Source organism: Mya arenaria, chromosome 17 (genome assembly GCF_026914265.1).
Source record: "Mya arenaria isolate MELC-2E11 chromosome 17, ASM2691426v1".
NCBI classification, from domain to species: Eukaryota; Metazoa; Mollusca; class Bivalvia; order Myida; family Myidae; genus Mya; species Mya arenaria.
In genome coordinates this window covers 54,764,910-54,782,416 of record NC_069138.1, presented here as the reverse complement: position 1 = coordinate 54,782,416, position 17,507 = coordinate 54,764,910, and the positions used below count along the sequence as shown (strand labels likewise).

At 35.2% G+C, this 17,507-nt stretch overlaps 1 protein-coding gene across 1 annotated transcript; it reads left to right on the top strand.

Moving 5' to 3' along the window:
* LOC128223627 (sushi, von Willebrand factor type A, EGF and pentraxin domain-containing protein 1-like) lies at nt 1-17,247 on the top strand. The gene is made up of 15 exons (XM_052932901.1): nt 1-97; nt 1,390-1,575; nt 2,288-2,536; nt 2,628-2,846; nt 3,058-3,252; nt 3,442-3,921; nt 4,095-4,256; nt 10,662-10,837; nt 12,656-12,776; nt 13,853-14,083; nt 14,252-14,422; nt 14,798-14,995; nt 15,477-15,758; nt 16,539-16,733; nt 17,045-17,247. Exons 1-15 carry the CDS (start codon nt 1-3, stop codon nt 17,245-17,247), a joined length of 3,165 nt encoding a protein of 1,054 aa, XP_052788861.1.
* The last annotated feature ends 260 nt before the right edge of the window (nt 17,248-17,507 follow it).

Sequence of the window (17,507 nt, the reverse complement as noted above, 5' to 3'; positions counted from 1 at the left end):
ATGGGGTATAAATTCACTTTCAATGGACCTACTAACTCGACTTGCTCACGTTCATCTGATTTGGACACTAGCTGGACAACCTTTCCGAAATGCGAAAGTAATGGTTTTAACTTAATATAGTTACGTAAGGCGTAGTTAGTAAAAATGGTTACATAGCTATGTACAAGTTTAATGACGTGCCTCACGTGTAGACATATACCCCAAAATGACAGGTTGTGTTTAAATGTGTCTATTTTAGATACCTTTACAGAATTCTGCGAATGGCATATTCAATCCACTTAAAATGATCATTTATTGTTTGAAAAAGGCTGAACATGTTTCCACGCAAACGTTTAGATAGAACCGATAGCCAAGAACGCGTCCGAAAGAGCTATCGAGGATTATCCAATTTGACCTTATCTTTTAAAGAAAAATATCCGCAACAATATGCCAGCGGAGAAAAGGAATTTCGATACATTTTCCACGGTATATGAAACAAAGAAAAATTGAGTAGTGTAGCTATACGACTAGGTTAAATCCGGTCACTAGTGGGACCTTGTTTTTAATCAATTGATACTATTCACTTGATGCAATTTCAAATCCGTATGTTTTAAAGTGACACTCTTATTCAAAATCAATGCGTTCACATTTATAACAAACATCAATTTTGACTGATAAATCTTTAACTTGTTACTAAATAATGCATTTAAGGAAAATATTAATTACTGATAACAAGATTGTAACCATGTAGTTAGTAGCAGAACGCGAAAAATATTCGCAAAAGGTAGAAATACCGTGTTTTATGCTCATTTCTTTCAAATTCAACTCGGTATCCTTCATAAGAACCATAGTTTTTAACATTTATTCATCTTTCTGGAATATTAAAACAATAATATTAATTGTGTTAAATGTTATTTGGGAGTAAGAGTGCATCTTTTAATCATAAATGAGCACGTACGTTTTGGTATTGAATATTTTGTTCATCTGTAAGGAAACTACATCGTTCTTTCTCAGTTAAAGCGTTTTGCATTTTTTTAACTAGTAATAGAATAACATAAAACGTAGAATTGCTGCTATTTACTTTGATAAGGGTACCTCCCTTATACATATAAGGGAGGGAACCTTATCAAAGTAAATATATATGATAACATAAAGGTGGCTTTTACACATAGTCACGGAAAAGAGACACTCATTCTCATGCAATGACATGTACATACATTCATGAGTGAGGAATTTACAATGGCATAATTATTCTCCGAATAAGGAAGGAGTTCGAGTATACTAGGTTTCATATAGAAGTTTGAAATGAAATGGTTCAGTGTATTTAATGCATTTATTAATTATGCGTGTACCATTATATTATTATATTTGAAATATACGAACGATACTTATATATAAATTCTAAAACAGAAAAGAGATGTCCGCTGCCATTCAAACTTGCCAACGGCGAAATTTCCTGCAGAAGTACACAGTACTTTTACGATGAATCGTGTGTATTCACTTGTAACAAAGGATTCAAACTAGAAGGAGCTTCATCTATGTACTGCATGGAAAACGAAAATTGGTCGAAGTCAACAATAGATATTAGTTGTAAAGGTATTTTTCTTGTTTTGCATTCTTTTGAAATAAATAAAATCATTTAGGTTTGCAAATACCGGTTGGTTTGTCGGACTATAAGTGTGTCGGTCGTAAAACCGTCCGAAAAATAACTAAGAAAATGTGATGGCCATGATGTCTATAAAATGGCAGTGGAAGATTGTTTTGGACCAGTACATAACCCTTAATTATTTCGAGATAAGTAGGTCAAAGTTCTAGGTCAGTCGTAGTAAAACGTGTCTGCACAATAACTTAACATCAGTGGTAGGTTGCTTTTAATCAGTAGATTACCTTATTTGACTTTGAGGACAAACTTTCAAATGTCAAGTTCATGGACAAGACTCGTATACACTGCCCGCACAATTCCTTAAAATGTTGTGAAATCATAACTAAACCATGCATTTATTCTTAATATTTTTACAAAAAGCTACAGAAACAATTTAATAAACCCGGTTTAATGACACTGGGTAAACGCCAAAGACATAGAACATAAAATCAAAAACAAGAAACATGGAAGAACAGCACCAAGCTCCACAAGCAGCACATTTAAAATACATTTATTTAATCTTCCACACCTTTCCGACAAAGCGGCAATCAAGGATAATACTGTTTGACGAACTACACTCCTTATAATACGCATGAATTGCCAGACACTGTTATGTGAATAAAACCTACAATTTATGTACATTATTTCAATGTTTTTATTTTTCAGACAACGATCCACCGTTGGTAACTTGTCTCCGACAAGTATTTTATGCCGAAAGAGGAATGCTTTCCACACATGTTTATTGGGAAGAACCGACAGTAACGGACAACGTCGATATTGATATCGTCGCAACTAAACTCAGTACTGATATCAATCAAGGAGATGCCCTAAGTCAGGGGACGTATGAAGTTAGTTACCGTGCAACCGATAAACAAGGGAACTGGAAGAAATGCAGTGTTGTTCTTGAAGTCAAAGGTAACAAACCATGTTTCTTGTCAAAATTGCTTGCAGAAACAACATTTGTAAGTTTCACTGTTAAAAGTTTTTTGTATTACTTCTATCGCAGTGATTCGGTGTGATCATAGTCCAGCCGATGCTCTATCCGATCCAAAATTTTTGACGTACAACTGCACTGATTTGTCATATTATTATGGCGTTCAATGTGATATTAGATGCGAGTTGAACCTTGACAGAAATGGATCGTCTTTTATGACTTGTGAAAAAGAAGAAAATATAAACGTTGGCGCTTGGAAATGGGAATCTGACTTTGAGCCACACTGTATAGGTAATAATTTAAAGCAAACTATACTACTACATGTACAAGAAAACAAACCTTCGGAATTCGCAAAGGTTATATGATATGATATCTAATATCGACAATGAACGATTTTAACATGATGTGACTGTTATTAAAAAGTATTTGTACACAAAGGTTTATCAGTTTATTGTGGTAATGTTGGATATAGGAAACCAATTAAGCAAGTCAGTTGTTTTAGTTGTTAGCTGTCCACCACTTTCTCCACCGGCAAACGGGGCAATGACATTCGATACGATAAATGCCAGACCTATGTATGTAATGGCATGTGAAATGGGCTTGGAGGTGCCCAACGTTGGCAATGAGTTTACCGGTCGTCTTTCGTGCCAAGACGATGGAGATTGGTTTCCTTTGGACGAATTTCCGGATTGTATCGGTATGCTATAGCAAGTCTCGTGTGCAATATGTTTTATTAGTATCATACCTGTGTATAAAGAATAGATGGATCCTAAATGGAATAAATGCTATTCTAAACACTGATTTCCTTTTAATTGACCGATGAAAAGTAAATGAAACGTTGAGCATGTATTATAATAACATTTATTTGTTCGTTGATTGATTGTAGAACCTAGTTTCCTCACCATGGCCTTACCAGCAGAACTGTATTACGAAGGCAACTGCAATGATGATGCTACGAAAGAATTGATAAAGAACACAATCCTTGGATACTTAGCTTCGATTCAAGCAGATATTGAAAGTTCGTTATGTCCCGGCGAGAGCTGCTCAGTCGACAATCTTGAAGTGATTTGTGGTGAATCACGAAAGCGGAGGGAGACCTTTCATCAACGTAACAAAAGACAGGTTGGGTTTGCACTAGTTCGCTTTAATATTGGAGCTGTCTTCAATACAACAAACAGAGATGTTAACGAGGCGTATAACCGTTTATTGCCAATGTTGCAAATGATCGAAAACAGAATAACAATTGATGTGGCTGCTGGAAGTCTTGATATAACAGGATTTGTACTGGCTGTCGATGCCTTTGTTGTGTCTACTGCGGTTGAAAAGGTTTGCCCCAAAGGTTATATCATAGATGGATTTATTTGCAGTAAGTTTACAAGGTTCAATTCCGTAAAGCATATCTATCGGTTTTGCAAATATTAATTATATTTAAATTTACTTCTAATTTATAGTGCGTTAATATTGTATTAGGCTAAGAAAACAATAGTATTGCCGCTATAATGAGTATAATTGATTAATTGCTTGATACGCATGTTTTAGAGGCTTGTCCTGCCGGCACTTATTTTAATGCATCATCAGAGACTTGTGAGCTTTGTCCGATCGGACAGTATATTGAAATGTCTGGGATGTCGGAATGTGATACATGTCCATCTGATCACAGCACGATGAAGACAGGGTCAAAAATGCTTTCCAACTGTACAAGTAAGTAAAATAATTTATTAATTACTGCAAAATTAAAATCTACATTGTATAAACACAATCTAAGGAAAATACGTGTATACGGTTGCGATCATGGTGTTCAATAACGGTTTAAGAAGCAAAATAATAACAGTATACATTTAAAGAAAACTGTTCGAGAAGGTCGTAAAATCTTACATGTACATGTATGTCTTATGCAATGGAGTTACATTTAACGAATCATATTAGAGTAATCGTCTATTATTCATTTGCAATTATTCATTTTAGTCCATGGCGTTAATCTACATCTACTGACGTCAAACTGTATACACTTTGTGACTCAAAAGCAAACCTTCGATTTTTACTTCCGGGCCTTTAGTTCTGCTTACCATTTATATATTTGAATTTGTGCATACAATTGCATTAGGGCGCCTCGTGTGAACGAGGTGCTCTGTATGAACTCCCGGGTTTCAGCTGCGGTAGGAATGCTGAGTTATTACTTAAAGTAGTTACAAGTACATCGTGTTCTTCGAAAATAATGATGACGTGTTTTCCAACACAGTTAAAACTTTGTAAAGAAGGTTATTATTGTTTTGTAATTCCTAATTACTAGTGATGGGCCGATAATCGCCGATAATCGATTATATCGGCAGACATTCGTAACTCGGCGATCGGCGACCTCATCGTTACATAATCGAATAATCGAAAAAACTAGTAAATTTCCAAATTTATATAGCGCAGTAACTTAGAGCTAAGGGAAGTAACCGCTACTTTAGTTTTATCAGTACTTTCTAGTTTTTTTAGTTTTTGTTTGTGTTCAAATCACTTATGATGGCGACCATGATGGCAGACGGTTAGGGAAACATCGATCTATTTGATTTCCCTGGTAATCGGTCGTCCAGGTGCTGGAAAAGTGCAAAATATTCCAGCGAAATGGTTAGGGTCATTCAAGCCCAGATTTTTATGAAACTAGGCTAGATCGACCCCAGCTGTGCTCACATATTGACATGAACGTCAAGATCAGTCGATGTAACAACATTCTTAGAATGGAAATTTTTTCCGTCCAACTCCGAAAACACGTGAGAAAGGTTTTGCTATTTTAATTACCAATTACTCGTTATTTCTAATAGCTGATGCTAATCCATAACAAATTTGTTAAGTCTCATTTTTTTTTCAATTTAATTTTCAAAACCGGTTCAAGTCATTGACAAATTTGTCAAAATGACAAAACAAATGTACCATACAGGATAATACATGGTTGATAATTAACCCAGTGAAAAATAATTACCTTCAGGCAAATATTCTTCGCACTTGGGCAATTATCAACCAAAAGCCATGGTCAACCATGTATTATTTTATAAATAACATAATAATGTAATGATATAATATTTTAATAATATTAATTTAATCGTCAACTTTAGTAAACCTCACCATGAAATGTTCCATTACTTCATAAACCTTGGAATATTTATATTTTAATTATTTTTAGAATTATTCAATATGCCAGAAATAATACCTGTTTTCCGACTAAAGCATTAGAAATGAAATACACATGGAAACTAAGGTCCTTATTGATATATACATCAGAAAATGATGCTTTTGTGATACTGTCCGATCACAGCCGATTAATCGGATAATCAATCGATCAGGGTCTCCGATTAATCGATTATAAAAATCCAAGCCGATTGCCCATCACTACTAATTACGCTTAAAGATAACACACAGAAAAGCTCAAGTGAATATACATCTTGAACAGCTTGTCCCCTTGGTGTTAATTAGTATTTAGAATAACATTTTTTTGTATTTATTTTTAGTTCATAAAATCGTAGCAGACAACAATTTTGATGTCTGTTGTTACCTCTAACGTAACGTTACTCAGTAGCTTCCCTTTGAGCATATGTATTAAAGATTAACTATTTGTTTTTTTATAGTTGTGCAAACAGCAAACAGCAAGCGATAAAAGATATGATCAAATAAAATTTGTTAAAAGGGAGACTTGATAAATTCTTGACCTCCGTCTCTGTAATTACTTGAATTTTGCGTAAAATAAAAAAAAAAAAAACGTTTCACAAAATACACTTCGGCTGAACGACAGAAGTCACGTGGTGTTTGTTATTGAAACCGGTAAAATATTATTTTTTTAAAAAGAAACGTATTGCAATATATCGTGATACGGATATCGCGATCCGTTTCTTTGCGTATCGTTCCTACCTTATTTGTACACATTGATTGGACGAGAGCCGTCACGTGGTGTTTAATTAAAACCGAATATTTAACTGTACGTACTAATGGCCAAAGTCGTGTCCGGTATGGGCTTCCATAATATCTTTTAAACGCGTGAAGTTACGACCTTGAAATTTTGCCTACTTTACACCGCGTGTATTTCAAACCGGTTTCTAAGTTTTGATAGTCGTCTGCGCTCTAACAATGGAGATACACTACCGGCGACGTTTTTCATGTGCCCCCTCATTTGTACAGTATTGTGACCAATTGGATAAAATGATTTACCTAATCCTCTTGTCTTACGATATCCCAATCGGAAGATATCAGAATATTTGAAGAAAATATTGATTTTGATCATAAAATGACGCTTTCGAATGAGCAGTGTGCGCGCTAAAGGCCACTTTGAGGCTGGTGCAACGGCCGCACATGTAGCCCGTCATTTCGGGGTTAATGAGAAAACCTATGTCGATTACGTACAAAATTCGCAACGCACGGCACCGTTGCAGATCTCCAACGTTCCGGAAGACCGCGTAAAACAACGTCACGTCAGGATAGGCTTTTTCAGCTTACAAACTTACGTAATCGTTTTGCGGCTCCTAATGACACGGCACGAAACACACCTGCTCGTGCCTCGCATAAGTGCCAGAACGGTAAGGCGACGTCTCAAGGCAGTCAGGTTACGTTGCCGACGGCCATATCGTGGAGCAAGATTAACTCCCAGTCACAGGCGTTTACGGATAGCATGGGCGTTACGTCGTCGAATCAATGGCAAACCGTTCTGTTTACAGATGAGTGTAAATTTAACGTTGATTCAAGCGACCGACGTCAACATGTCTATGGGCGCTCTGGTGAGAGGTGTACGGACACCTGTGTCATTGAGCATGACGGTTTGGGCAGGGCTTACACACCATCATAAAACCCAACTTGTATCTTTCGAATATTGTCGAGGACGCGGTCGTGGCTTAACTGCACAACGTTTGGTAGACCAGGTGTTGCAGCCAATTGTTCTCCCATTCCTTACTGCCCATCTAGGTACTGTCCTACAGCAAGATAACGCCCTGCCCCATGCTGCAAGGCTGGCTCAAAGCTTCCTGACGGCCAACAATGCAAACGTTGCCATGACCGGCGTTATCGCCGGACATAAACCCAATCGAACACGTTTGGCACTACATGAAACGGAAGATAAGGGCACGGAACGTGTTCAACGTCCATCAATTACGTGACGCCATTGCTCAGGAATGGGGTCAACTTCCGGCTAGATTCCTGCACAGACTTGTAGCGTCAATGCGTAAAAGGTGCACTGAACTTATTCGGGTTAATGGGTTCATACACACTATAATTTACGACACACTCAACGCATTTATTTGTGCCTTGCAAATCCTCAATGCCAATTTTCAACACATTACTGTACCGGCAGTACTGGCTCCAATTCCAAATTCTTTTTTCATTGAACGCATATTAATGTCCTCTTTCCATCGATACCGAATTCATGAGTGTGCGATATAAAAGCAGATATTGTAGTTTTTGTAGACCGGACAAGACTTTTGGACATGAGTGTATTTTGATAAATCGTTTGTCATTCATTTCAAATGAATTTGTTAATTTTACAAACTAGTTTACGGCGCCTGTTGATGCTTTGCATCAATGGTCATTCTCATTTAGTATGATATTTATTGGAGTAAGGGCAATGTATAATACATTCATATTTAAGCGGTATTAACTGCAGTTTTGATATAATCAAATTTAAAGAATTATCTGAAAATTTTGAATATTGATGACATGCGATTTTAATAAAACTTAAATGATATATGAAGTTATAATTTGTAAATAAACATATTTGGAGCTGATAAACCTAGATTTTATAATTTATGGACAAAACATTAATGTCAGATCATGTTTGTCCAGCGCACACCAAGTAGTTGTGTTTTGTATAAAATATTAATTCAAATTTGGATTATTATTTTTCTGTTCGGAACATGATTGATATTTTTTCAAATAATGTGATAGACCCTTACGTCGTTATCTAAATAGTTATTACCCAACAAATCGTTTCATCTGACATGAAATGGAAACATTCTGCAGTGCTTGCAATTACATAGGCTAATATTGAAAACGTCAAAAGTCTGACGTCGGACGATTGAGCGGCTCAGTGAAAAATCTAATTCCAATCTAAATATGCAACATAAATGTAGCATTGAATGATTGCGGGAATCACAGTATGGACTCCAGCTCATGTACTGCGATCTCTTGAGGATTTCGGGTCCCGAGCTAAAACCGATTCGATGTTTCGAACGACTCAAGTTTCCACTTTAGTCCGTTATGAAATGTTGTTCTAAAATTTATCTTCAAAAGTTGAAGTAGTCATACCGATTTGTTTACTTTTACCGATTATGTATTGCGTTGTGGAAATCGCTTATATGTTCAAAGCCTGTCTCATACTAAATGTAAAAAATAAATAAATAAATTAAAAAAAAACAGTTTATAAATACCAAAGTTTATTTTTACAAAAACAACAACAACGTTTACTAAACAATCAACTTTAGAATATAACAGTGCATTTTATGGCATAAGCTAGATTTAAGTTTCGCAAAATAAAGGATGGATAATTGACGCATCATGTCTGTCTCGCTGAACTGTTGAATTACATATAAATATATTTCAGAGTTTCCCGTGTTGGACCGTTATGGCAGGGATTTATTGGGGTGGGGGGAGGAAAACAAATGGTGTACGGGTTAAATCGTTTGTCACACCTTATCAATTTTCCTTTTATCTGTGATTGCAATTATTACAACTTAAAACATTTTCAACACCTAGCAATTATTTTATTTTTTTGGAAAACGTTTTCGGGAAAATGTTTGAAATTATGACCTCGAGGTAAATTTAAGGTAATCAAATGGGTATGAACATGAGTCCTTGACTTATTTCGGTCTCGATCCCTTCGGTATAGTATATTCTATATGCAAATAGAAGGAATAATGGTCAGGACTAAGCTCGACCTCGAATTATCGCCAGTTTTCGAACGACCGCCTGTTCTGACGATCGCAGTTTTATTGTATCATTTTCACTTCCTTACAATTCAATCGGCGGCTTTGGGGAAGACGGAAACATAAAAAAACGAAATTATGAGAAAATATAAGGACAAATAAAAAAGACAACGAAATTCCAAATATTATTATTGAAAGCATCCGCAGTTTGAAAGTTACAAATATAGCTAAAACGTTAGGGAGCCATAACCCTTACTTCAGTGCGCAATTCATCAAATGTCCGTATGATATGTGTGGTAAAATGGAATTTTCTAAATGCACATGCACAAAAACCACCGCGATGAACTATTTCAAAGTAATGGTATGTGTCGCGTTGACGTCGTTTTTTATATTCGCATGCTCTGGGTCTCATGGACTGATGTATTTTAAACATGCATATCTTTGTCAGTTTCAGGGATGTTATTTTTTGCCAAAGATTGCAGATATTATGTATGTATAAAAGCATCTAGTTTTAATACTCTTTGGCCGTCACTCGATTTATAAAAGCGATTGTCCACTATTGGACAGCCGTCGCGTTGATGTGATTCAGGCAGAAGATTGATTTGAAGCGCTCAGGAGGCATAATGCAACCATTTATATATTTATTAATTCATACATATAAGCAATTACACTAGCTGGAACAGATAGTTGGACATATTTTAAATTAGTTCTAACCAGAAAATAAAATTATTTGAGGAAAATCAAATGGACTTTTTTACGCCATTACTTTTATTCTTACTTTCCAATCGTATTTGGTATTGAAAGTTTTTCACCAGGTATCACAGGTTATTACTATACTATAAAGATATAAGGTTGCAACAGCAAAGTTCTTTATAACGTGCGTATAAACATAAGCCTTTGTGTTAAATGTCTTCATTTATAATGTCATTCAAAATTGAATTGTAATTGTAACATTTTGCTTCTGTTAGGTGAAAATCGATGTTTATCCTACCCAACATTTATCTAAATTATTAAGAAGTTAATATAAATAAATACGAACTTTTCTACCTCCCTCGATTTTTAAATTGTAAACGAGTGTATTCAAATGTTATGTTCCAAGAAGGTATTAACTGCTTTGTTAGTCCGTCCCCATTCCGTTTTCGATCCATAATATAACCGATGCAAAGTCTCGAAAAATATCTATACTTATCTTTATTTAAGCCTAGCATACATTTGTTTTCAGGATTATGCGAACCTGGTTTTGTATCAGGAACAACGATGGTACCTTGTACTGCTTGCCCCAAGGGAACCTTTCAGCCTGAAAAAGGGCAAACGACATGTGCTCAATGTCCGCCCGGAACAACGACATCTAGTGGAAACGCTATATCTTTGTCAATGTGTCAGCCCTATGATATACAGGTTTGGCTTTTTGTTGATGATGTTTTGTTATATAAACATTGACGTTTCAATATGGAAATATGTACAAGATATCGCAATAAATCAAATACATAAATATACATGCTAACTATCATAATGCAAATTTCACAGTTAACGCCTTTTATTGGACGACACGAGATTTCACAGTGGTCATCTCAGAATGAGACGGCGGTGTTGGTTTTGTCGTTTTGGGGACAACTGGTATACGGTTTTACCCCAAATGCGTCATTTGCAATATCGGATGGGGGGAAAGACTTAATTTATGTGAATATCACGGAAACCGTTATTGTGCAAACCCAGTAAGACAGATTTCAACAATTTTCCGTGCTGTAAAATACAATATTTGACAGTAATTTAACATTAAATGCTACAACAGGTAGCCATTCAAATTATATTATTTAAAGACCTTCTGAATACATTAAAATATATCAGAAGTACAATATGATAATTCATGTGACCCGTCAAAAACTCGAGGACGATCTGATCTGAAAGTAAAAAACACACACGATGTTTCCTTGTGATTTTTATGTCATAATCCCGCTCGTCGTAATATGACGTATTATGTTTGAAACGTATACTTTGAAAACATAACCTTGTAAACATTTAAAATAGTGTTCGCATTGAGCATGCTAAGCACAGTAAGGAAAGCCGATATTGTGATGACATACACAACTGGTTAAATGACGTCCCTCTTGTCAAATTGATTGCTATGATATAACAATAATTCCATTACTTCTTGCAAATTATACAATATAATGCCAAGTGTTAACATTTTGTATACAAACTTGTGTGTCAGATAGGCAAAGTCTTATGTATTACTGAATGTAGAGTTTTAAAAATACAGTGAATTATTGTTTCTTTTTGTTACTGATAAGGTCGAGTATAACAGAAATACCCTCAACATTGTCAAGTAGGTATTGGACACACTATTTGATTTCGTTCGATTCTACCTCCAACGAAATGAGAGCATATGTGAATAATGTCAACGTTGTACAAAGAACAGATTTAGCAACCATGTCGTTAAGTGATGCAAAACTGTTTCTGAAATCATCTGGAGGTTAGTGTATACACAATTATTTTTAAGTAATAAAACAATACATTCTCACAAAGACTTGCATGATTTTATAACTTAGAGTTGTATCACTAAAACTGCTATTAGCGATGAACGTGAAATGTTTGCGTGTGTTAATGGTTAAAATGTAGTCAGAAAGTCAACCTTTGAAAATTTGAATTAAACTAATCAATAGTATACCTTGTAGTATAAAAACGTTTTTTATGTGATCACGCAATGCCCGAAACCATGGCAATAAATGCGACCGTAATACTCAATCTTAAAATGAATATTCACCTTTTCCAAAAATTTGAAAATTTACCTAATTGTTTTATTCATAAGTAAACAAGAGGTATGCTAATGTGACCAATAAAACTTAATTCAGTTGTTTGAAATTATTCTTTTAAGGGAGTCAATGTTTTTTTTTAAAACGGAAATTAGAAGAATAACATTCCGGACATTCCGGTTGCTATACACTGGGCAATGGTTCCCTGGCTATTTGGTTATCACTTCATTCTTAACTCGGTGGCACTGTGGTGTTATCGATATTAATAACTAAAATAGTCGGCGGTGTTGCTAAAACTAATTGTACGTTAACATTGTTTCCTAAATACTAGTATTTGACATGATACATCTACTTATGTGTTTAATAAGTTTGTTCTTCTACTGTAATGATTGCTTGTATTTTGCTTATTTCAGAAGTACAACTAGTAAATTGGAAAGTTTTTAACAGGACATTATCTGTTCAGGAGAGAGAGGAACTTGCAGGAGCATGCAACGTCCAGATTGAAGACCAGCTGTCTTCTTTTGATACACTGTTAGATCATTCCTTTGATGGTATAATCGTTGTAGTACCATCTACATGTGATCGTAAGTTGAAACTATGTCCGTTTTGGGCATTGTGCTTCATTAGTTTTACTAGTTTGGGACATAGGTGTTTGCTACATGTTTAGAGAAAATATTTGTAAATGATTTGGTATAAGAATTTACAAAAACGTTGAATTATATACCTGCAGGTATGGTCACTGAATGAATTAAAAATGTGGTTGTCAAAACGCTCATATACCATAGTTAGATATATCCAGTTAGTTAAATATCTCCCCATATTTCCTGGAATGAATACTCTACAATGGTGACACATATCGCAGATTGATTTTGGTACAAACAAGTCACATCCTCCAATACAATAGTATTGTCCTCGCATATATTAAGCTTTCAACAAATATCAATTAGTTGGACATTTTTTTGCCCATGTTCGACCATAAAGGACAGCTTTAAGTACATCGGGCAACTGAAAAGAATGGTGACTATTTTAGTTTTTCCAAACGTAATATCAATTCAAGCTTCCTAAAATAAAAAGATGTTTCTTTTTCCTTATAAACAGTAACCTGTAACTTCAGATAACCTAATACGGACCATTTTGGTTATGATTTGTTTCTGTGAATATGTGATGTAAGTAAATTAATTTGAAAACCAGCCATTTAATTGATTTGTGTAGACAAGAATGTGTCCCGAAGATATTTCAGAGTAAAAGGTAATTGAATACATCTCATACTAATGTTTACGTAACATGCACCAAAAGAAATGTTTAATTTGAACTTTTGGACGCATAAACGTTTTTGATACGTTGGTCTAAATATTTAATCACAGGTCACCATGAACGTATATTAAGTTTGAGTTGTAGTAACGATTTTCAAAATGTTGGCTTTACAATATCATTATGGGGTTAGGAATACGGAAAGTTGGATAAACGTTTAGCATTTAAAGTATGTGCTCATGCCTCATATCGGGTGTTCTACTTACCCTGTTATATACAAACAACGACATTTCCTCGGATTGGGTTCTACCACCAAGCCTAAATTGCATTCACCATTTCGTAAATTTGTACATGTTTGTGTATGCATGCACTTATCTATCGTGTCTTTATTTTTAAATGGTTAATATAGCTATAGATGAATGCAGTGAATTGCCGTGTGGAAACCACACTTGTATCAACAAAATGGATGATTTTGAATGTAATTGCCAAGATGGCTGGTCTGGTGACACTTGTGAGATTCCTCCAGACTTTTGTCAACAAAATGAATGTGGAAATCACAGCATTTGTGTTAATATACAAGATTCATACCAATGCAATTGTTCTGGCAATTACTCAGGCACATTTTGCCAGACACCACCAGGTAAAAATTGTGTAAAGCCTTGAATCTGTTACTAAAACAATTGATGCAGCACAACAAAAAAATATTACCATTTACCATTGTGCTGTCGCTTTTAACCAGTTGTATTATGAATTAAAATTAATAAAACTTATGTTAACGTATTGGTTATATTTAACATTATCCCGTTAGGGGCCGGGATATGGTCAACGTGGAATGATTGGTCAAGCTGTGACGCTACATGCGGTGGTGGAACGAAGCGAAGACAGCGGCAGTGTATTTACCCAGGAGACGGAATACCTGGATCAGTGTGTCCTGGGAGAGCTCATGAATCTAGGCCATGTTTTCCTGAGAAATGTCCGGGTAAAAACTATTGGCATTTGTTTTTTCAACGTGAAAGGCCACTTCATTCTTTAAGAAAAAACCGTAAATCTAAGTTAGAATGCTCTTTAAGTGGATTATCTTGTTATTGATCTTTCATGCTTTACTCGCTGCTTGCGTTTTCTGCAAATACCATAATCATATTTTTACAGCACGAATTATAAATGATCGTTTTCCTTTTTCTTCTAGATTAAGCCTGATTTTAAGAATTGAGCTGAGTCGTGTATGCATATGCTTTTATTATGCATATCAAAAGAGTTTAACATGAAAATGCATTAAAATAAAAAAAATATATTATATATATTAAAAAATTATATATATTCTGCGCCTTTAATAAAAAAGCATTTCTTTTTGCAGAATGCCCATCACTCAAACGTGGCATTGGGACTAAGAAACACTGCGAGACAAATCATGTTACTGGACAGAAAGTCTGCAATCTTACTTGCATTATTGGGACCACATTTCCATCCGGACAGAAGCCCTATGAGTCATACTCTTGTGGGATGACAACAGGCTACATTTGGGAACCATTTGATGTACTTCCTGATTGTGAAGGTCAATATATTTGATCTCGTCAATTATTCATAGAAAGATGTAATCATAAATATTTTGCCTTACACATGTACCTTTTTTATTTAAGCATGGCGTATCCTACTTTTCATTATATGCAGAGATGCTCAAATAATCCAGATGAAATCCCAAAGACACTTCAACAAAACTATACATATAAAAATTCGGTAGTTAAGTAATGCTGTGCAATACTTACGATAATATAATATAGCCAATGTGTGGAGCTCCCGAAGCGATTTGTGTTTTAGAATAAACGACGTATGCACATTGTGCGATGCACATAGTTGAAGAATACTAAAAACTGCTTAGAAATAGATTACAAATTTAACGTTGGTCATGATAAAAACATTATTTACTATTAAAATAAACGAAACACATACTAACAAAACATACACAAGGCAAGTCGTATCTTGTTTATGTCCATTATCATAAATAAGTATTGAGTTCAATTTCACACCTTTTTCAGTTTTTGATCCACCTACGACTTTGGGATTAACGTTCGAAGGCGAGTTCAATAGTGACTTACCTACCACAGGAAAAGATGCAGTCGTATCAAACATTGAGTCTGAAACAAATATAATTAATTGCATTACGACAAGCAAATGTCAGATGACAGTTCATTGGGATACGAATACTTCGGAAAAGCAGAAAAGAGCAGCAACCGGGACATCAATTAGGCTTGTGTTTTCAAACTCCTTTGAAGGATTAGATGACCTGAATATTGCACAGTATCTGACAGACGGAACAGGTATACGTATACACACTTTATCGAAGAGCTCAAACATGTTGTTTGAGGTCGGGCTGGCTCAGAGGTAGAGTCTTCGCCTCCCGACCAAGAGGTCACGAGTTCGATCCCCGCCAGGGGACTTTCTTGTGACTTCTCATATTGACACTCAGCAAACGGACTCGAGAGAGACTCTATAAGCTCAGCTTTCATAAATTGGTATCAACTAAACATGTTGTTAAAACATGCAAATAACTCGATCATTGAGTTAATGACATCAATCGATTTGTTTTAGCATTCAAATATAGCTAGTACTTAATATTGATTACATCACTGGTCATGCTTGATTTTAGTAATTATGAATCGGTGGTTGCTATAAGTCTCATTTCAACCCCTTTTTGTCTATAACAACCGTTACAAAATGATGCTACACTATATAATCTACCAATTTTTAAATTCATTTCGACACCTTCATATTGTTTTAAAATGTAAATCAAGTACGAGGTATGGAAGGTCTGTCTGTGTCCAATATATACTGGATGTTGTGTATTTCATTTAAATACGTCATGTATACAGTATGGCATTAAAAAAAAACGTTTTAACCTTTTTGAACATATTCAGAACACATATCACCATATTGACACACTTCAATTTGACTAGCGACTTTTGGTTTTCAATTTATGTTTGCTTTAATCAGTGACAAGTGTTTAAAGCTTTCTCTTGATCATCAAATACATGAACGAACTAATTAGTTGTTACAAGTTTATGCAAATTAAGGTTTAATGAAATGCTTAAATTTTTCAGTAAGCGCCGATCTTAACGAACTCCAGACCGCATTTTCTGACCTACAAGAGATGTTTGAACTCCTCGGAAACAACAGCGCCACCATTTTCACTGTTAACGTAGACGGAACAGTTTATTCACTGGATGAGAGCTCTGTTCAATCCCACCTGTCAGTTACGTGTCAGTCAGGATATGCTGGAACTGACGGACTGTGTGGTAAGTTTTTAAACATCACTTCGCAATATAAAAGTTACATTCTAAATTTTGATATAAATCTTTGTGTAAGATTTCATTTCTGTTCCAGTCATAACTTCATATGGAATCTTTTCTCACTTGTTTGCTTTCAAATATGTTCGAATTCCGTCAGTTCAATGTTTCTAATGCATCTACGATATACAGTTCACCCCACTTATGACCTTGGAACGTATCCGTAACAGAAAGGTTAACGAAATGTTCCATTTGTTTGCTTTGTGATATTGGAATTTCAATATAAAAATATACATCCGTTACTTTCTTCGTATACCCAGTCCAATGTCCAGCGGGCACGAACGAAATCCAGTCAGTTTGTCGCAGCTGTGATCTTGGAACATATCAGTCGCTGAAAGGTCAAACAAATTGCTCTGTGTGTCCAGATGGATACACAACCGCAACAGACTTATCTACGGATGTGTCAGATTGTTCAGGTTTTAATGATCACTTGGCTTCAGGGTGGCAAATAACGCGTCAATAATATACTTTTGGAAGGTTCTTAATGGCATAACATAATATGTAATAAAATGAACCTGCTATCGCAAATACGTATGACTATTAAGTTATTAAATATATATTTATTTGGTGTCTCGGTAAAAAATACACAAAACAAATCTCTAATAATGCCCATATTTTCTACATAATTATTACAGACACAAGCGTTTCATTTTATTTTATCATTTTACAGTAAAGGTGAACCAGAATATTGACATAGAAGATGAACACAGCAATTTTCACAGT

What these genes read in the sequence shown, in the direction of transcription:
- LOC128223627 (XM_052932901.1), top strand. Translation starts at nt 1, where the DNA reads ATGGGGTATAAATTCACTTTCAATGGACCTACTAACTCGACTTGCTCA. An exon ending in AATAGATATTAGTTGTAAAG is followed by an intron (nt 1,576 to 2,287) that starts GTATTTTTCTTG and finishes TTTATTTTTCAG; the next exon opens with ACAACGATCCACCGTTGGTA. An exon ending in CATAGATGGATTTATTTGCA is followed by an intron (nt 3,922 to 4,094) that starts GTAAGTTTACAA and finishes CGCATGTTTTAG; the next exon opens with AGGCTTGTCCTGCCGGCACT.